At 37.1% G+C, this 22,560-nt stretch overlaps 1 protein-coding gene across 3 annotated transcripts in view; it reads left to right on the forward strand.

Annotated features, from left to right (window-relative positions):
* Positions 1-22,560, forward strand: part of nxph2a (neurexophilin 2a) — a 34,915-nt gene that overhangs the window by 2,475 nt on the left and 9,880 nt on the right. Inside the window, exons 1-2 of one of the 3 annotated variants that reach the window (XM_026913248.3) lie at positions 2,030-3,235; positions 5,689-5,828. In XM_026913248.3, the coding sequence (XP_026769049.1) occupies positions 5,784-5,828 (45 nt within the window). In that variant the 5' untranslated portion in view covers positions 2,030-3,235; positions 5,689-5,783. Of the gene's footprint in view, positions 1-2,029; positions 3,236-5,688; positions 5,829-19,192; positions 20,280-22,560 lie in introns of those variants that run through there. The other 2 variants (XM_034304331.2, XM_053234571.1) reach the window with 2 other exon arrangements.

Consider the following 22,560-nt stretch of genomic DNA (forward strand, 5'->3'; position numbering starts at 1 on the left):
CACATGTGTAAACAAGAAAAACAGTCAGGCTCAGAAGAAACACTTTTTTTCCCTTCAATGCACAGGCAGGAACAGTATTGTCTCATATTTCCTTCTGACTGTGTGCAAAGGAAAAGGGAAAGAAAAGTAAAGGAAGTGTTCTGTTGCAAAAACTTTAAGGAAATAATCATAACAAGATTCTTTACATTCATGTAGTACTTTTTACAAATATCTCGAAATCTATACTACTTTAAACTGTACTGACTAATTAAAAAAATAAAGCAATGTCAAACTAACAGAGAAATATCACTAACACAAGTTCTTCATTTCAATAACAAAATATGACATATAATATTACTCAGAAGTGTGGTTAAAAAAGTAAGCTAAGAAAAAGATAAACAAATGTTTCATTTAATTTAATACATGGAAGGAGTCTCCAGTGTCAGTGCTTTGTAACAGTCAGAAGTAAATTATCTCAATATTTTGACATGTCAAACTTTTAGTTCTTTCTCTAAATCAATCTTATTCTCTAAATTAAGAATATGATATAATAAATTAGAATTTCAGCGTATTGCTGCTGCCATATATACTGTATATGTTCTTCAGTTCCTAACAGAAAATAATACATATTCATAAATAAATAATTGTAAAGATCTGCAATTGTGAGACTGAATGTTCTAAATATTAAATATTTTAAAATAGAGGTTCATTCTCCTGAGTCTTTTAAAGAGTTTTTATTTCAGCTGTAACAGAAGGTAACATCGTTCCTGGTGGTACAATTTAAAATAGTTAAAATATATTGAAATATTAACATGTATTTGTTTGTGACTGTGAATACATAGCCATACATTTCACATATATTGAATCATAAAGCACTCAAGATAAAAGAATGAAAGATGAACAAGACAAACAACAAAAGAAACTGCAATATATTCTTAAATACAGGTGAAAATGGATGTTTCATAAAATGTACTAATATTTGCAGATATTCTATGAATATATTTTGAAATATACTGAGTTTCAATATGAACTGATGTATAAAAGATGCATTTAAAGCAACTGATTAATGATTTAGAGATGTTTCAATTGCATACAGTGCAATAAAGCATGGCTCAGGTTTGCTCAGTGTTTATAAAAAAACAATTATTATTATTATTATTATTATTATTATTATTATTATTATTACTAGCAATAGTAGTAGTAGTAGCTGTAGTAGCAGCAGTGGAGCTGCAGTGATGGCTTCAGCCACACGATGGTGCTGTTCACACACATGTTGAATGTAATGTGACTGAGCTTCAAACATAATGATTTTTTTTTAAAAATACGTATCTTAAACCTTTATTCCTTAAAATATATATTTGTAAATACATTTTAAGTGACAATTCAATGACAAATCAGTTCTCAAATCTAAAAGACAAAAGTTAATTAAAAGTTACATTTCTAATCTTGTTTAACTGACTTTTAAGGTTTGGATCAAATGTTAAAAAACTCAAACTGTTGTCAAAAACTGGTGCTGCAGTTACGTTCACAATGCTTCAGTGACTCATATAGTGTTTCATTAACTCATACAGTGTCGCATTAACACTTAGTGATGCATTAACACACACAGTGTCGCATTAACACTTAGTGATGCATTAACACACACAGTGTCACATTAACACTTAGTGATGCATTAACTCATACAGTGATGCAGTAACACTTAGTGATGCATTAATTCAGTGATGCATTAACATATACAGTTTCACATTAACACTGTGACACATTAACACATACAGTGTCACTAACACTTTGTGATGCATTAACACTTAGTGTCTCATTAACACTTAGTGATACATTAACACATACAGTGTTGCATTAACACTTAGTGATGCATCAATTCCGTGATGCATTAACACATACATTGTCGCATTAACACATACAGTCATGCATTAACACATAGTGATGTATTAACTCAGTGTAGCATTAACACAGTTAATTTGACACATTAAAGATTATTTACTGTAGGTCTTGTTCCAACACTGTAGGTGTTAACTGTAACAGTGTTTTGGTTTGAGCACTTTCTCCATACAGACACATTCAGGGTTGCCAGATTGGCCAGTTGTCTTATACCTGGACTGTTTGCAAAACATTTTGTTGGTAAAATATGTAATCAAAACACTTTATTTATACCACAGTGCTATTGAAATCTTGAATCAGTGTTGATTAATTTTCTATAATCTCAGCTCTGACAGTAGTTGTGACTCAGATCACAGGTTTGTATTAGTGCACTTGTTCTAATCTGTTATCGTTTCTATAGTAACAGCTCATTCGCAGAGACTTGTACAGCAGACGCTCCTCATAATCTAAGAATAATAATAAACAAAGTAAGAAAACATGTTATTTAACAAATAAGAATGTATGGTGATATAATGGTGTGGTGAAGTTTTCCGTAAGGAGATGTTTATTTAACATTTAACATTTATGGAAGGAATAAGCTAAACTAAGCCATAACTAAGTTTTCCGACATCTTCAGGACAGAGGAGTTTATGCTTTACGCTTTCGCTTGTCTTGTGGATGTTCCACAACATTAAATGCAACTATAAATGGATAAAACCTATGATGTGTCATTCTTTAATAAATATGAAACTGTAGTCTTTGGCAAATCACTGTTCCATGACAGGAATAGGTCACTTGGGGACGTGCTGATATAGGAAAATAATAAACTTCGGGGCAATAACTGCAGCTCTGCATCATTACACCACCATGTTTTTGATTATTTTTCTTTAACAGCATGATACACACAGTTTTTATTTCTTACTTATCAAATAGTCACAGTGTTTAAATGGATTGTAAAGTGAATGTAGTTATTAGGACAGAAGCATCAGGTCCAATCTGGCAACCCTGGGTTGAGGTCTGTAAAGAGTTAAATGCTTGAACAGTGCTGCTGAGCTCCAAATCTGCTGTGTGAGTGAGAAGACTTCACAGAGGGAAGCTCGCAGCTCTCCACTGAGCATCATCGGAGCTCTAACAGCAGATCATGGCACTTTTTCACCAAGGATTCATTCAGGAACAGTAAAGAGAACTCACATCACATCTTCTCGCATTACATCCACAGTGCTCTGTACAATCCCACTTCTGCAAAATGCCACCACGCTGAAACTCACTGTCAGAGGGTTTTACTCCTTCTCAACATCACTAATTCTTCAAGTTTTTTTTCCGAGAGTAACCTGTGTGTGGGGTCAGGAACATTTTCCGAACATCTTTCACTGCACTGAAGGTGAGTTCTGCTTTACATTTCACCTGATACACACATACAGAAGATATTTATGTTCTCTTTATGAAGTGTTTTGCATTTTACTTTCTCACAGGCTTCTTTTTTGAAAATTTAATGTTAATTCTTAATACTATATTTCTTATATTATTAAAAAAACTTATATTTTATATTTCTCTTACACACTTGATACTATAGAAAAGCCCAGTGATTTTCTTTCAAAATTTGACATGAGCTCATATGACTTATCAGTTTAACTTAAAATCAGGATGTTTTTAAAAACATTAAAGTTATTTTTTAGTCTCTACGTGGACAATCTATGTGTTTATCTGTGTGTAGACATGCTCTAGTTTCTTAAATACACTCAAAATATCTTGCATGTTTTCATGTTTTAATCCTGTCAATATTTAATTTGTTATTTTGCTAGTGTATTTATTTCTGCCATGGTTTTCTGAAAATCTGGAGCGCTTTGAAAATTTAGGAAATATTAACTGCAGATGAATGAGTAACTTTAAATTTAAATTGTTTTCATTATTATCTATTACCTAACCTTATCATTACATTATTACCTAACCTGCTGTGCTTTAAGATGTACACATTTATGTGTTATTTATTTTTGTGTGTATGAGTGTAACGTTACATATTTTGACCTTAATCAGTTATGCCCACCAAAAATTGTTGTCTGTTTTGTCTCTTAATTTTCAGACATATTTATTTCTGGTGCACGGTCATTATGCTTTTTATTTTATTTTTTTTCATGGTTTGTTGACTTGATTTAGAATCCATTATGACACTTAAATTTGTTTGATTTTTTTTAAAATCAAAATAGTGCTACTGAAAAGCTACAGCGCTTACAGACATGAAGATTTCATTTGATTTACATTTTCGTTTATTCCCTTTATTTATTTATTTATTTATTTATTTTTTGTACAGCGACTTTGTTAGAAAGCCATTGCTCTTATTTATTTATTTATTTATTTATTTATTTTTATCTGTTTTTATTAGATAAGCATGTGGCTTAAATGTATTTTAGTATTGAGTATTATTTATTTAGTAATTATTTATTTTTTAACCTGCAGTGCTTGAAGACACATTTAGGAAGTGCATGTTTTTGTATCTCTTGTGAGACGTGAATGTGTTTCTCTTATTTGACAATAATGTATTGTCTGTTTGTGGATGTTTCCATGTTTTGGTTGGTTCATGCATTTATTTTATATGCATTATTTGTTTGATCATGTTAAGGAATGCCTCAAATATGTAGGATGACAAACTTCATAAACTACTGAAGCCATATTTCCTGGGAAAGAATGAAAGTTAGATGAGGCAGTGTAACTATTTTGTCAAAGTTCCTACATCTGAAAGCTTTAATTCTTTGAGAATTGCATTTATTTGGCTTATTTGATGGATTGTTGGTTCTTGGGATTGATTTTATTGCTTGCTTTTAAATGTTGACATGCTGAGCTGGTATAGATTATGATATAGTATACATTAATTTTTTTATATATATTTCAATATTCAGATAATTATATAACTGTTTATATTTAAATAAGTTATATTTATTTCCAACAATTAATTAATTTTATGTTTTTAATGTTCCCTTCAAGTGTTATATTCAGAAAATAGTTATAAACAAGGATGATGGTTAAAATATGTTGTTTTTCTTTAATTTAAAACACACACACACACACACACACACACACACACACACACACACACACACACACACATATATATATATATATATATATATATATATATATAGATATTAGATGCAGAGATTTGAGAACATTTCAGAATATCATCTGTGCAGGAAAATTGTGTTTTATTTAGTATGTACTTCATAAACTCCATCTGTATGCCTAAAATGTTATTTTTCATGTTTAATTTTTTAAAGGTTCACTAATTCTGATATATTTGTTCCTGCAGTAATTACTCACAATTCAGGAGAATTATTTTTGTCTGTGTCTGAGTGTTGCAGTGTGTGAATAGACTGGTGAATAGACCTGATTGTGTTAAATATGGCTTGAGGATTTATGTGGGTTAAGATCCTTACTGTGTCCTGCATGTGTTAATATGATATTGATTGTTATATTTAATGCTTCATTTGTCCTGTTCCACTTTCTAAAGTACAGTACCATAGAAAATCTGCAGTACTTTGATAAATACACAGTTCAGACATGTGTAGAGTCTGTGTATAATCAGTGCTTTATGCATTACCTCCTCAGACAAATTTACAGAAACTGTACCACAGTACCATACTTTCAATATGAATGTTTCAGGAATGTGAATGTTTCACTGTTAGTGTTGTTTTAGAATCAGTCTGATTGATTATGTTAATGTGTGTTAAATCAGTTAAACATATTTATTACCAGTACAGTAGTGTGTCAGTTTTTTCATGCCTTCATTTGTGTATTTTTTTCCTACATTCAATTAACTATATGCACCTTTTTTCTATGCAGGTCCTTCCAGTAATGGCGTTTCCTAATGGGCATGTAAAAAATTTGGATTTTCTCCTCCTTGTCTAAGACTCTGGAGAAAAACAAAAGCATCCAAGATGCGAAAAATCCAAACCATCTTGCTGCTGCTATGTTTGCACAAGGTGAGTGAGTTGTTACAAATTCTGTCTATTATTGGAGCTTAATTTTATCAAGGTGGATTTTTTTTTTAACATTTTGGCTATATACAGAATAACATTTAAAAACAATTTATTCATATATTACTTGTAATGTCACAGTGATAATTAGTTGAAAAATATGAAATATATGCAAAATATCACTTTACAGATACTAATGATAATTAGCGTGTAATTAGGCGGACAGTCATGGTGGATCGTAGTCTCAGTCCGGTTGAAAGACCTTGGTTTTATTGGAGCATGCAGGGAGGACGATGCCACAGTCTAAATTAACATGCGGAATGCAATTAAATTTCTTAATTGTATCTAAATGAAGCATGTCCTTCTGAGTTTAACAGTGGCAAGGGTAACAAAGAACCCTTTTTTTCAGACAGCAAAATGTATATTTTTTTGCTTAGATGCTGTTTTAAAAGCAGAACTATATCTATTTATTTAACAGTTTATTTGTTTAAACTTAGGTTTTTTTGTTTTTTTTTTATCCTGACCAATCATCCTCACTCTAGATGATGGACAGTTTTCCACACTCTTTTTTCTTTCATACTCTGATAGGACCTAATTCCTCAAATTTTGTCCTCCCAAAGTTTGTCCTCCTGAGAAATTATCGCTCTTTCATACGCCTAAAGAACCACCCTCATTCATTTTCCATTCTCTTTCATCATCATCCTCCTATCCCCATTCCTTCTCTTGGAGCCTGAAGTGACTATCATTATCCCTTTCTTCCAATCTGAAAGATCCATCCTCTCTCACAAACTGAAGTGTCTATTTTTATCTCTTTCTCAGAATCTGAAGGATCCATCGTCATACATCCTTCACAATATGAGGGGTCGGTCCTCACCCCCCTTTTACAATTTGAAAGGTCCATCCTAACCCCTTTCTCACAATCTGAAGGAACCATCCTTACACCTCTTTCACTATCTGAAGAATCCAGCCTTATTGCTCTTTTACAATCTAAACTGTCCATCCTTATATGCCTTGAAGGGTACATCCTCATCCCTGTCTCACAATCTGAGTTGTCCTTCTTTATTCCTCTTTACACTTTATCCTCATCCTCATCCATTTTTTGACACTCCATTGGAACCATCCTTGTCATCCTTTGAGGATAAAACAATCCTCAACCCATTTTCCGCATATTAAAGGGGCCATTATCATCCCTCTTTCAGCCTTGAAGGGACTGTCCTCATCTGTCTTTCTCGCTCTTAAGGAACTTTTCTGATTTCACTTCCCAAACACACTCACAAATGGCAGTTATCATCCTTCTTCTTCTATATTGACAACAGACCATCCTCATTCATCTCTCAGACTCCAATTGGACCATCTTAATACATTTAATACACTCTAAAGGATCAACTTTATTCCTCTTTCACATTCAGAAAGGTTCATACTCATGCCTCTCTCACTCTGAAGGGTCCATCCTAATGCCTGTTTTCTAAACTGAAAGGTCCATCCTCATCCCTCTCTTGCAATGTAAAGAGTCCACCCTCATCCCTCACTTGCAATCTGAAGTGTGCATCTTCTTTCATACTATGAATGGTCCATCCTCATTCATTTTTTGCACCAAACTCTTTGAGGAGGCTCCCTTCAAAAGAACCATCCTTATCCCTTTTGCAGCCTTGAAGGGACTGTCCTCATCCTTCTTCTGCTCTCTTAATGAACCATCCTCATTTAACTTCCATACTACACTAATAAATGGCAGTCATCAACCTTCTTCCACATTCTTACTTCTATACTGACAACAGACCATCTTTATCTCTCCTTCACACTCCAGTGTGTGCTTTAATAGCCTCCAACAGGACCAACCCTATTCCAGACCCTGAAAAGACCATTCTCATTACTATTCCATACTCAGATGGGTCATCTCTGTCCCTCACCAAAGGGACCAACCATTCTCATGTTCCTTCTACACTCAGAAGGGGCCATCCAAATCCTTTTTCCACACTCCAAAGGGACCATCCTCATGCCTCTTCCACAAAGAGACCACTGTCCTTATTATACTTCTTATTCTCCAAAGGGGACTTCCAGTTGGCCATTATTTTTGTATGGATCCTCAAGGGGAAACACACATCTGCTGAGAGACATCAATGCATGCACACTCTCATACACTGATTTCCAAACAATCACATGCATAATAGCACAGATGCACACACAGATGCAAACACACCTACACACATAAACCCTCATTTAGACAGACAAACATATAAATTTGCAATCACATGCATGTCATATTACAGAGAAACCAAAAAAATTTAAACTCCTATGTCCTGAAGATGTCTTCAATTACACCTTTACCTCTGACTGTTAAAAAGCACTGACACTGGAGATTCCTTCCATAAATCTTAAATAAATATCTCCTTACAGAAAACTTCACCGTATCAATGATTACACGCATTTTTTAAAACTCTTTACATGGAGCTTCCACTATTTCAAGAGTGCATTAATATAAACCTGTGATTTGCACCTGCACTACTGTAATACAATAGCTGCTGTTATAGAAAATTAATCTGACTATTCAGAATCTAGAACAGCATTGGGTTATAAAGAAACGTTAAGAAGCTACAAAATATAAATAATATAAAATAGCTATATTTTACTGCAAGATGATTATAGTAAGATCGTGATCCGGACCACATCGTGGTCATGTAAACCTGCATGATTTCTGCTTGCACTCCCTCACTAGGATGTGAAGCGCCACCTCTGATGCTCTCTCTCTCTCTCTCACACACACACACACACACACACACACACACACACACACACTAATGCTGTACATTTCACCAGCGTAATAAATGGTCCAGTGTCAGGATTAAAAGGAGTGGTTTAATCTCACGGCTCTCATAACGCCAGCCTGATTGATTAGGTTTTTTTTTCCAGGAAGCTTATGTCAACAAGGGAAAAAAATAAACCTAATCCTTCTTCGGAGCATGCCAACCTTGTAAGGTTTTCCCGCCATGCCACTTTATCATGGCGCTGAATTCCAGAGCTGCTGGGCGCCGATAAGAGGCTCACTGCTTTTCACACACTCGTCCCACCGGACAATACGACGCTTGTGTGTATTCTTCAGACTCCGAGCGTTTTCCATCAAAAAGCCCTCTCTCTGGATTTGCCATTTTTGTGAAACAAACTCAAAACCTACAGTCTAAAGGAGCAGGACAAGAAAAAAATAGAGAAAAGGAAAGCAGGAGTGAAATTGGTAAAACTTTTAGCAGGAGCCCACACACTTCTCTGGGAAAGATTACACATGGATTTAAGCGAGTGTGTATACGTGAGCAGGCTGTTCTACAGTGGCATTATCACCACACGGCTTTGTACACCACTGATGTGTATCTGGTCCTATATTGAGGTCATATCGGGTTGCCAGAGGCTTCGATAATCCCTCATAAATGATGTTGACTGTGACATTTTCTGTCTCACACTGAAGCTTTACAGTCTGAGGTTATAAGTTTCCTCCCCATCAAATACCCTCCACTTTCCAAAAACCCATCCTAAGACATCCCAGTATTCCATTACCACCATGTAATGGAGTCTAATGACCCTATCAGAAAAAGAAAATAATACAGTGTGTTTGTTCATGTGATATGTAATGTGTAGGCCCTACGGCAGTGCTGGTAAGACTTTTTTCCATTAACAAAACCTAAACTAACGAGTCAAGTTTCTACAATCAAGCTCGTAACTTATACAGAATGTTGTGCATGTTTAAAAACAATGTGGAATCAAGACTGATTTTTTTATAGTTAGTTTACAAACTTTGAGAAATTGTTCATGATTCATCAGCACTAATCATTTAACACTTTTTACCAGAGGCCAAAAAAATGGAATTTATGCCTGTTTTGGGGTTGTCTATGCTCATCATCGAATTTTTTTTTTTTTTTTTTGTCAAGAGTTTATTGTCATTTCAGCCATATACAAGTACATAGTTAAACGAAACAACGTTTCTCCAGGACCAAGGTGCTACATAAGAAACACAGAACAACACACAACTACAAGGGACTACATAAATTATACAATAAAGTGCACAAGTGCAAACATGTGCAGACAACACAAAACAGTACAAAACAGTACAAGACAGTACAATGACTACTGGGACAGACAGCGAGCATAGTAAGTCCCAGTGCAGCGCCGACCAGTACACAGTTCTGTTTAAAGTGAACCTAGTGACAATAGTGCAAATAGTACAAAACAAGTAGCCGAAATAGTGTAAACATAAGTGTAAACATAAGAGTAGCAGCCTATGTACAGTATAATATAATGAGTAATGTAGCAGCATAAACATGTGCAAAAACTTGCGTGTCTGTTATTAGTTTTAATTTCATTCTGCAAGAGGAATGGAACAGCAGTGTACTGTGAGAAAGGGTTAAAATGACAAAATTCTCCTCTGTCTGTGATCTTCCACTAAACTTCCTCTTGATTACATCACTGTAGAATGTTTGTCTTCTCATTCAAATCCATCCTCAAGATTCTCTGATGATCCATTTTTATTTTAAGGGTCCATTTTTATCTCTTGCACAATTTGAAGGGTTCATCCTTATGCTTCTCTCACAATATGGATGGATCACCCTCATCCCTCTCTCTCTGTCTAAAGGGTCCATCCTCATCTTTCTCTTGCAATCTGAGGGGTCCATGTTCATCCCTCTCTCACAGTATGAAGGCTCTATTCCCATACCTCTCTAACAAACTGAAGGGTTCCTCCTCATCTCTGTCTCATAATCTGAAAGTTCCATCTTCAACTGCTCTTACAATCTGAAGAGTCTGTCCTCTTTTACACATGGAATAGTCCATCCACATTCCTTTTTTATGCACCAAACTCTTTGAGGATGATCCCTCCAAAGGGACCATCCTCATCCCTCTGTCACCCTTGATGGGACTGTCCTCATCCCTCTTCCTCACTCTTAAGGGATCATCCTCATTTCACTTTCCTACCACACTCATAAAAGCCATCCTTCTTCTTCTATACTGACAACAGACTATCCTCATCCATCACTCAGACTCCAGTGGGACCATTTTTATACCTCTAATACACTCTAAAGGGATCACTCTCATTCCTTGTTCACATTCAGAAAGGTTCATACTCATGCCTCTCTCACTCTGAAGGGTCCATCCTCTTTCACACTATGAATGGTCCATCCTCATTCCTTTTTTAAGCACCAAACTCTTTGAGGATGCTCCCTCCAAAAGGACCATCCTCATCCCTCTTTCACCCTTGAAGGGACTGCCCTCATCCCTCTTCTGCTCTCTTAATGAACCATCCTCATTTCACTTCCATACCACACTCATAAATGGCAGTCATCAACCTCCTTCCACATTCTTTCTTCTATACTGACAACAGACCATCTTTATCTCTCCTTCACACTAAAGTGTGTCCTTTTATAGCCTCCAATGGGACCATCCCTATTCCAGACAGGACCATTTTCATTCCATACTCAGACAGGACATCTCTGTCTCTCAGTATATATTATATATTACCACCAGTGGAACTGCAAACTACTATAGGTTCTGGAGTAACAGTACTACCTTATACACACTAATATATAAGAGCAAATTACACCAATGAAAAAAAAATACAGCATTTATTACTTTAAAAAAGAAAGTTTAAGAAAAGAGAAAGTTTTAAAAAATGTCTTAGTCTAGAAAATCCAGTAAGCTCCAGATGATTCATCAGAATAAACACTCTTTATAAGATAAAATAAATCACATGACTGGTTCTAATGTGCAGGACTGTTCTCCTCTTTACCTTATAAATTGGATTCGTTCTATATTTCACACATTGCAGGAAATATTCGTCACTGCATTGATCTTAGTGTCTAAAAGCGTGTCACTGTCAATGACCTTCATCTCCGTTAATATAAAATCAATAATATGGGATTAATGGCCTGTAATGGCGTCTGAGGAGCTGAAATGGACACAGCAGAGTTATAAATCTGCAGTGTAAATACAGCTACAGTTTGTCAGGTCAGGTGGGTCATGTGTTCAGGCAGAAAGCATTGTGGGAATATTTAGCATTCTGGCTCTAATGCTGCTAGTTAGAAAGCTAAATACTGAGCCGATGTCAGTGGACACAGTTTAACACCTAAAGGAACACAGATTATTGTCTACAGGAACTTCATCGGATAGGGGCAGGGCTAATTTTAGGTGAAGTAGGCGGGGCTAACCATCAACTGTTAGTGCTTAAGCCCTAACAAAACTAAATTCTAAGAAAAACGAGAGCTTAATATCTGTTGAATAGCAAATTGCTGAGTGTTGAGAGGGAAACATGAAACATGCCAATCTGGCAACCCAAAGAATCATTGTTAAACATTATTACTTCAGGTTGTTATTCTCAGTGTATTTTAAACATTTTTTAGTAGAAATTTAAATTTTAGTCACGCGTAGTCTGTAAACTGTGGCTTTTTTAGAAATAGCAGTACAGCGTTTTTACTCCCGTTTCACAAAGAGCGATGTTCCTGTAGCACTCAGCTCATCCTGAGTGTGTGTGTGTGTATATGTGTGTGTAGAGGCTGATAAGACCAAAATATCTTTCCTTCTTAATTAGATCTCCAACACTCGTAACTGGAAAAGCAGGAGTGGAGATAACAGAGGCATAAACTCTGTATGGTTTCCTTAATCATCTGCTGTCTTCTGCACATAATCATCATTTCTTTTGCCACATGTCTCTTCCATTCACACCCTCTATCCTTTATTACACACACTCTCACATACACACACTTCTCAGTCCTCAAGCACTGGTCCTCAGATTAGAAAGTGTTTCTTCTTCTGCCTGATGTTCTTCAAATAATGCACACATTTCCACTAACAAATCTACCACTTTAATACTAACACTATTTAATTTTTTTGTTGCGTTTATGTATTTACACACACTATTTTTGCACGACTTTTTTCCTCATTTTTCCAGCATGTTTTACATATAACCCTACAGGAAGGTGGGTTTTTGTCACAGTTCAACATTTCAGAAAAGTGCTATGTGACATCAAACTTTTTTCACCTCCTGAGCAACCAGGTCGCAAGTTTGGGATACAAGTAAGAAAAACAAACATGGAGGACCAAGTGCTAGTGAAAGATGAGTCTTGTTAGTAGGGCTTGGACACGAAATCATATCGTATTGTATCGTAAATAGATTCAAAGGTATTTTTAATTATCTAATTGTTGCCTTATGAATTGAAATTGTATAATGTCGTATCATAGCAGAGTCAATGGTATCATCAAATATCTTATCATTGTCTTAAGAATCAAGATTTTTTCATATCATATCATAAAGAGATTCAGTGCTATGGTCAAATATCGAATTGTTGCCTTATGAATTGTAATTGTATCGTAGCACATTCAGTGGTATCAACAAATAACTCATCATTGCCATAGGAATCACAATCTTACTGTATCATACCAGAATCAGTGGTATCGCTAAATATCTTATTGTTGCCTTAAGAATCGAAATTGTATCATAACGTATCATAAGCAGATTTAGGGGTTTCATCAAATGATGAATTGTTGCCTTAGGAATTGAAATTGTATCGTAGCAGATTCTGTGGTATTGTCAGATATCATATTGTTGACTTAAGAATCAAATAAAGTGTGAAAGCCTGAGGTGTACATCTCTACTTGTTTATGAGTGACTATGAGGTTATTTAATGTCCATATTGTCCATACTACTAAATAACATAACTAAACATAACAGCTTGTGTATTTTTGGGACATTGACCAGTACAGACTGGTTTTAGAGGGAAAGATTGTGGGCGTCAGCTTGTTTCCACATGTTCTCACTGGAATTCACTACCAAGCTTTCAAAAGACTGTTCCCAGCCATGCATTCTTGTTAGAGATCATTTGTAGTGTTTGATTGGTCTGCATCAGACAAGGAAGGTGTGAAATAACCCTAAGGACAGGGCTATACTTGCTAGTCAAAATAGCTGCCGTGAGTGTCCTGTTTTCATTCAGCACATTGATTGTATTGGTTAAAAAAAAAAAAAAAAAACTACTAAAAACTCTCATGTAGTTTTCAAACCTACTGAAAAAAGTTTGCACCAATTTTCTTGATCTTCCCGATCCAGAGTGAACGCTTTTAAATGTAAGGTCAAAGTTTTAAATTTGAGATGCAGCTCATGACAACAATCGCAATGACGGCAGACTGGTTTAAAGAGAACCTAAAAGGGCTCATGTTCATGCTGCTGCATTTATAAAATTCACAAGAAATTGCTAACCATTTTACCGGTTGATGTGGAAACCTGACAGACAGGGATGTTTCCGCTATGCGGTGCCATCTAGTGGACATTGCCTTTAATCCTCCAGATGTAAAAAAGTTCACAAACTTTTGGTACACATCAACGATACGTTATAGAAACAATAATGTATTAGAATGAGCACATTAATATAAACCTGTGATTTGCAGCTGCACTACTGTCAGAGCTGATGTTAGAGAGAATACCTTCTGACCATTCAGATTCCAGAATTCAACAGTGGTAGGAAAGCACCTTGACATCGGCATTGAAAATTGAGTCCTGAAAGTGAGAACGATGTGAGCAAATGGTTACTTTCTTTTCCGCTGCATCGTCACATTTCTGGCGGCTGTTATTCCATCTGAGAGCGAGTCAAACACCTCAGCCACAGCATGCATCAGATCTTTGTAATGGGATTATGGAGGTGTTGACGTGCTGATAGCTTCCACCTGCTGAGTGAGGATAGAGCTGGAACATCTCACACACACACACCACACATCCCCAAGCCTTCAGCATACAGATGCCTTCATTAACTCGTTATCACACCCAGTATAATCATGTCATATCTTTCGCAGCTCAGCACTTTAACATGCAGTTATTTAATGTCCTTATTAGCAGGTCCTCATTATGCTTGTTAACATTAGGACACACGATTCTTGGACACTTCGCTCATAAATCATTTCTCTGTCATCACTGTACCCTCACTGAGTTACAACATGATATGGTTTATGGTTCATAAAATTAATAGTTCATAAAATAAATAAAAAAAGCTCAAGCAGGGACTGAGAATTAAGGGAAAAAAATGCACTATGGACTCCACAAGATGTTGTTAACATTCCTTTGAGATTCTGGTCCATGGTGACATCACACAACTCTTGAAGATTTTTCAGGTGCACTTCCATGCTGTGAATCTCCTGTTCTACTGCATCCCAAAGGTGTTCCGTTGGATTCAGATCCGGTGACTGGGAAGGCCACCAAAAAACACTGAACACATTGTCATGTTTATGAAACCAGTTTGAGACGACTTGTGCTTTGTGACATGGTGCATTATCATGCTGGAAGTAGCCATTAGAAGATGGTAAATTGTGGCCATGAAGGGATGCACATGGTCAGCAACAATACTCAGATAGGCATTCAAGTGATGACTGATTGGTATTAATGGGCCCGGAAGTGTGCCAAGAAAACATTCCCCACACCATTACACCACCTCCACCAGCCTGGACTGTTGACACAAGGCAGGTTGTGTCCATGGATTCATGCTGTTGGGACCAAATTTGGACCCTGCCATCTGTGTGCCTCAGCAGAAATCGAGATTCATCAGACCAGGCTACGTTTTTCCAGTATTCAACTGTCCAGTTCTGGTGAGTCTGTGCCCAGTGCAGCCTCAGCTTTCTGTTCTTGACTGACAGAAGTGGAACCCGATGTGGTCTTCTGCTGTTGTAGCTCATCTGCCTCAAGGTTCAACATGCTGTGCATTCTGAGATGCTTTTCTGCTCACCACAATTGTACAGAGTTGTTGTCTGAGTTACTGTAGCCTTTCTGACAGCTTAAACCAGTCTAGCCATTCTCCATTGACCGCTCTCATCAACAAGGCATTTCTGTCTGTGATGTTTTTGATTTATCGCACCATTCTGAGTAAACTCTAGAGACTATTGTGCGTGAAAATCCCAGGAGATCAGCAGTTATAGAAATACTCAAACCAGCCTGTATGGCACCAAAAATCAATCATGCCATCGTCAAAATCACAGATATCACATTTTTTCTCGCATTCTGATGTATGATGTGAACATTACCTGAAGCTGCTGGCCCGTCTCTGTATGACTTTATGCATTGTGCTGCTGCCACACAGTTGGCTGATCAGATAATTGCATGAATGCGTAGGTGTTCAGGTGTTCCTAGTAAAGTCTTTGGTGAGGGTATAAACAACATCTAAATTTTTATATTTCTATATTTATGCTCATAGTTGTTTAACTTATTAATGTTCTTTTTATTTCTTGTATTTTAATGTTATACTAAGCACCAGTACACCAAGACAAATTCCTTGTACATGTAAACCCACGGAACTTGGCAATAAAGGTGATTCTGATTCTGATTTACTACTAATATATTTAAAGTAATTCAGAATAGTATCTTACCACTTACAGGATGTGATTATAAAGAGTTGTTCATTTCATTTCATTTTAACAAGTGTTTCAATCTGCTGCATCAGGGACGCATTTGAAGGGTACTGCATTTATTTTAAGCTTAATCTCTATTTTATTTCCTCACTTGTGCACATAACTGAAGCATAAACTCCATTTAAATCATACTTTCTGTACACTCTCAACTCCATTTAAAATCATAATTAACACAATGTTGGGATTGTGCAAACTGTAGATGGGATTTTAGTGATGCATATGCTGTTCTTTGGTCATGTTTAGTTTTATTCATGTCAAGTTTCTTCTTAAAACCTTTTTTTCTAAACTGTTGAGAGGAATTCTTACGCTAAGATAAACGGCAGGGTTGACCCTGTTGCTACAGGTAATGGAGTTTCATAATGAATTCATTTTAACTCAATTTTGGTTATATGGACCTTTTAATAACATACATTGTCATGAAGTAGTTTTACAAAAAAAAAAAAATCTGGATGTAGATTTAGATCCCTTATGACTGAAGCAGAAAAAAATCTCTGAGATAACATGAGGAAAAAACCTTGACTCAAAATCGAAGCTGTCCTCTTGTATGTGACAGCAGATAGTGGGATTATAAATCATTATAGTGTACAGGTGTAGAATATAAAGACGAGCAGTACTGAGTGTGTAGAAAGGATGTTCAGGATGAACAGCACAGTCAGATTTGGAATTCATGTGGCTTATTTTTCCCCCCAGTGCTCATGCACACATCACTGCCATCATCATCATCATCATCATCATCATCATGTGTCAGCAGCACAACAAATCAACAACGGCAGACAGCAACAGTGGTGACTGTATTCAGTAGAATGATGGAGGAATTGGTGATTTACTTGATATTTTGGGAACTGAATCTGCAAAGAAACGAAACCAATTAGTGAAACCTTTGCGTGTCACAGGGGAGGAGTGTGTGATCTAAACTGAGCAAAACAAAGTGAATTGTACAAAGAAGCTTGTAATGTCACCAGTCTTTATGATTACAGCAGCAGCTCTTAGGTACAAACCTACAGATATCCAGGTGAGACTAAACGCTGAAGATTGGCACAAACAGTTTTTGGGAAGTGAAAATTTTCACTGTATACATGCAGGACCGGCCACATAATGAACATCAGCAGTGATGCAGTAATGATCTGTATTAAAGCTCCATTCAGTATTACAAAGCACACAGCTTTGATGTTTAGAGCTACAAACAGCACTGATACACAGAAAGAGGTTTGATTGCTTCAAAAGTTTTGGCGCTATCCCCAAAACCGAACAGTTTACACAGAGTGATCGAACAGCGTGAACACGATTTTCAGAGAATTGAAAGACAAGATGTGCTGTCCACAGTCTCGAGTTCATGGCCATGTAATTTCTACAAACCACAGATTTCACTCCGCTTGCCGTTTTCACCACTCCAAAGCTTTAACAACAAAACCAGGAAGCTTCACAAGGCATCTTATGCCCATCAATAAATGTTATTTAAGGGATAAACCTCTGTGTGTCGTGCCATTATAGGAAAATAATCAACATGGTGGTGTGATGAAGTGAAGTTATCGTTTCTGCCTTGAAAGCCTATAACACCAAGACTCAAAGTGGTTTATTCCTTTTATATCACAGCATTTTACCAATGATTACATTTTTTTATTCAATAAAGAACAACACGTCATTTCTTTTTATCTGTTTATAGTTGCATTTAATCTTGTAGAACGTTTGAGTTACGGAAAATTCGATTCAATTTTATTTGTATAGCGCTTTTAACAATGGACATTGTCACAAAGCAGCTTTACAGAAATATATAAATTCAGGATATTAAACTTAGAAATTTATCCCTAATGAGCGAGCCAGAGGTGACGGTGGTGAGGAAAAACTCCCTGAGATGACATGAGGAAGAAACCTTGAGAGGAACCAGGCTCAAAAGGGAACCCATCCTCATCTGGGTGACAGAAGTTGGTTCTTGTTATCGTTTACTTTAAGTGCATCTCTTATTTTTACTCCCATCATGAGACAGGGCATGAAACGAGTGCTGGTGCTTCATTATTGCTCCATTACCGATAAACTTTATATTGAAGTAGAAATTTTATTTGATTTTAAATATTACAGCTGTAAATTATAATGAGACAGCCCAGGGTGATGGGACACAACAATCATTGTAAAGTAGTGAAAGCTACAGGAGGGTTAATGGTGCGGTGTGTTAGCAGTGCTAATGACGGCTGGGATTTCACACACACACACACACACACACGCAAAACACACACACGAACACACACACACACATGGCTCGTGAGCGCTGCAGTCTACTGAGCTCAGTCAGTGTGTCAGACCTCTGATGAAGAGTGATGGTGATGGTTTCGGTGCGTGATCCTGCTCTCAGCCATCAGAGCTCCAATTAATTACTGACGCCTCGTGTTCCCCCTACACCTGAACCTCATCCCAAATCCACTGCTGAGGAAACATGGCCTCAAACACATACATATCACAGACATGAGAGAGGGAGAGAAATTAAAATGAGGGTAATATGAATGAGAGTATAAAAGAAAAAAGTGAGAGGCTTTAACTGATTTTCATCTTTTTTTTAGGATAAGAATATAGTTCATTTTAAGTTCAGTCTATTCTCAGTTAAACTCTGAAATCAGTAATGAATATGTGTTAATTTCATTTCATAAGCAAACGAAGGGGCAGAGAGTATAGCTGATATGAAGATTTTGTCACGGATATTGATTTTAAAGAGGTTCTGATAACTGATGATAGAATTGTGATCAAAAATTAAAGCAGACGCCAATCATTTTACATAAACAGGGTTTTGCTGATATGATTAAAAAAAAAAATTCTCAAACAAACAAAATTCAGAAACAGTGACAAAAGCAAGTCACTTATAACAATAATTATAAGAATTATAATTCTTGATAATTATAAAAAAAAAAACATTTTTACAGAAACAAATATCACATATCTTCATATAGCTTCATAATATCATTTTTAAATGAATGAGAATAAACAGCCACAACAACAGTCCCTCCTTTTACATTTAAATTCAAAATATAAACTAGATTTATGGGGAATTGTTATACTACACTTTTAACACATTTAAGATTAAAGTCAATGTGTAGAACTTTTAACCATTGAGAGGCAGGGCCTAAAGGGGCGGAGTTATACTACTACATGTTTTGCGATATGGGGTGTAAAGGGTGGAGTTAAACCATGGTGCATTATTCAAACTTTGAGAGGTGGAGTTTAAGGGGCAGAGTTATACCACACAGTGTTTAAGGAAAAAGGTTACTCATACAGCCTTTAAACTTTGACAGGTGTGGATTTCAGGGTGGGGTTATGCCACACTGCATTTTACAGAAAAAAGCTGCTTTGTACATCCTTTAAAGTTTTAGAGACGTGGCCTTAGAGGCGGAGTTACACCACACTGCATTTAAGAAAAAAAGTTACAGAGTATAGCCTTTAAATTGTAAGAGGTGGAGCCTAAGGTGTGGAGTTATACCACATTGTATATAAGAAAAATGCTGCAGTGTATTAACGTTTGAGAGGCGGGGCCTAAGAAGCAGAGTTATACCACACTGCATTTAAGGAAAAAGTCACCATGTGCAACCTTTGAACTGTGAGCAGTGGGACCTAAAGGGCGGAGTTATACCATGTTGCAACCTTTAAACTTTGAGAGGTGGGATCTAAGGGGCAGAGTTATATCACTCTGTTTAAAAAAAGAGTCACTTCATATACATTATATGGCCAAGAGGATGTGGACACCTGACACCTTCACCCTCCTCCTTTGCTGTTATAATAAGCTCCACTCTTCTGGGAAGTCTTTCCACTAGATGTTGGAGCGTGGCTGTGGGGATTTGTGTTCATTCAGCTACAAGAGCATTAGTGAGGTCAGGCGCTGATGTCGGGATGTCGAGGAGGTCTGGGGTTCAGTCGGTGTTCCAGTTCATCCCAAAGGTGTTCAGTGGGGTTGAGGTCAGGGCTCTGTGCAGGACACTCGAGTTCTTCCACTCCAACCTTCACACACCATGTCTTCATGGAGCTCGCTTTGTGCACAGGGGCATCGTCATGCTGGAACAGGTTTGGGTCTCTGAGTTCCAGTGAAGGGAAACTGTAATGCTACAGCACACAGAGACGTTCTATACAATTGTGTGCTTCAGACTTTGTGGCAAGAGTTTGGGGAAGAACCACATATGGGTGTGATGGTCAGGTGTCCACATACTTTTGGCCATATAGTGTAGCAGTATAAGTAAAGTGTTGTTGTGTATAATTCAGTTTAGAAAAATCACTTTAAATACTTAAATATTTAAATACTCTTATGGTTTCAGGTTGTTTTTAGGTACTTTTGAATGTAATGTTTTAAATGTTTATAGATTGTCGGGTGACGATGATGTTTCCGGAGCACTTGCTAGTCACAATCCACTGTCTCCCTCACTGCTGTGCATATAGTAAATAGTGAACAAGGGGAATGATTTAAGACACAGTGAGTGTTACGAGGCATCCAGGACAACATGGCTGCCCCTATAAATCATGTTCCAGAGTTCAGCTCTGTTTATAGACGACAGTACACATACATTCACTGTCAAAGTACAAGTACAGCAAGATACATTGTGTAGTTCCCCATCAAGCTGTTTCATATTAAAACAAAAAGAAAAAACACAGGAAGTCACACTGTGTCTTCTTCTACTTCTACTGCTTGTTAGCTACATTAGCCTCATAGCTCACACACCAAACACGTTTCGATTGACTACATTTGTGGTAAAGATAAAACTTGTGTACATTTGATTTTTCTCAAAATCTTCCCTATAAAAAGATGCATTAATCATTGTGTTATCGGAGTGTTTTCCACAAAACTTTAACATTGGCTCATTTCAGCTAATCAATATATCAGTCAGGCCCTTGTTAGCTGCTTCAGTCAATAAGAATTTCCCAACATTAATTAACCGCTCTGACTGAATCTCTCGTCACAGGAAGTCAGAAGAGAGAAACAGAGAAAGACAGGACGAGAGTGTGTTAGAGAGAAATGGCGCTGATCTGATCGCCGAACAGAAATTGTAGCCCGTGGCTGAAATGAAACGACAGCATGAAAAACACATTCCTGCAGCGGCATCGTCCTTTTCTCTGCCTGCGGGACCACACCGACTTTTAATAACCGTCTCCTGGGCTTGGACAAGTCGCCATGGCGATGACCTCTCGCTGCCAGGCTGTAAAATAACCTGTCCATTCGAGAGACGGATAGACGGCGCGCTTCGTCCCGTAATCCTGTACAGTTTGCTAAAAAAGTGACATTTATTACTCTCAGTATTAAACTTGCTGATGATATTAAAGTTTTGTTAAATCTTCTTGATAGCAATGCGGAGTGAAAATAAGAGTAAGGGTTGCCAGATTACGCAGTTTACCCTATTAATTCTATTTCATAATCGTGTAGAGGTAGAAAAATTGCCACTACAATTCACAGATATTCAAAACCAAATCAATCCAATCTGGCAACCCACTGAGAGTATTTACATACCCAGTGATGTAATAATACTCCCATCTCTGATTCTGATTGGACCGAATGTCCAAGTGCTCGTGTTAAACAGCGTATAGGATAAGACGTCTCTCTTCTTGCAGTCAGAAGGCATATATTTAGGAGGAAATGAGATCACTGCTTTTTTTCCCCTTTTATCATACTATTATATACTACATGTTAATTATTATACTTAGTTTTATTACTTTGATTTCAGTTTATTACGTTGTTTCTCTGATATAAACATCAAACACACTCATGTTCAGTAACTGCTTTATCCTGATCAGGGTCTGGAGGCTATTCCAGGAACACTGGGTGTGTTGGGCATGGATGAGACATCAGGACGTCGCAGGGCACCATTCACACACGCTCATTCTCACACACTCATGCACACACTCATTCACACGCTCATTCACACGCTCATGCACACGCTCATGCACACGCGCTCACACACACATGTATTCGCACACACATATTCACACACGCTCGTGCACACACACATGCACACGCTCGTTCACACACGCTCACGCACACACGCTCACACGCGTATTCGCACACACATTCACACACGCTCGTGCACACACACATTCACACACATTCACACGCTCATGCACACGCACATTCAAACACACATATTCACACACACATTCACACACACACACACACTCAGGCACACACATACTCACACATGCTCGTGCACACACGCTCGTGCACACACACATGCACATGCTTATGCACACGCACATTCACACACACATATTCACACACACATTCACACACACATACACACACACATACACACACACGCTCATGCACACACACATGCACACACACATGCGTGCACACACACAC

Source organism: Pangasianodon hypophthalmus, chromosome 5 (assembly GCF_027358585.1).
Source record: "Pangasianodon hypophthalmus isolate fPanHyp1 chromosome 5, fPanHyp1.pri, whole genome shotgun sequence".
NCBI lineage: Eukaryota > Metazoa > Chordata > Actinopteri > Siluriformes > Pangasiidae > Pangasianodon > Pangasianodon hypophthalmus.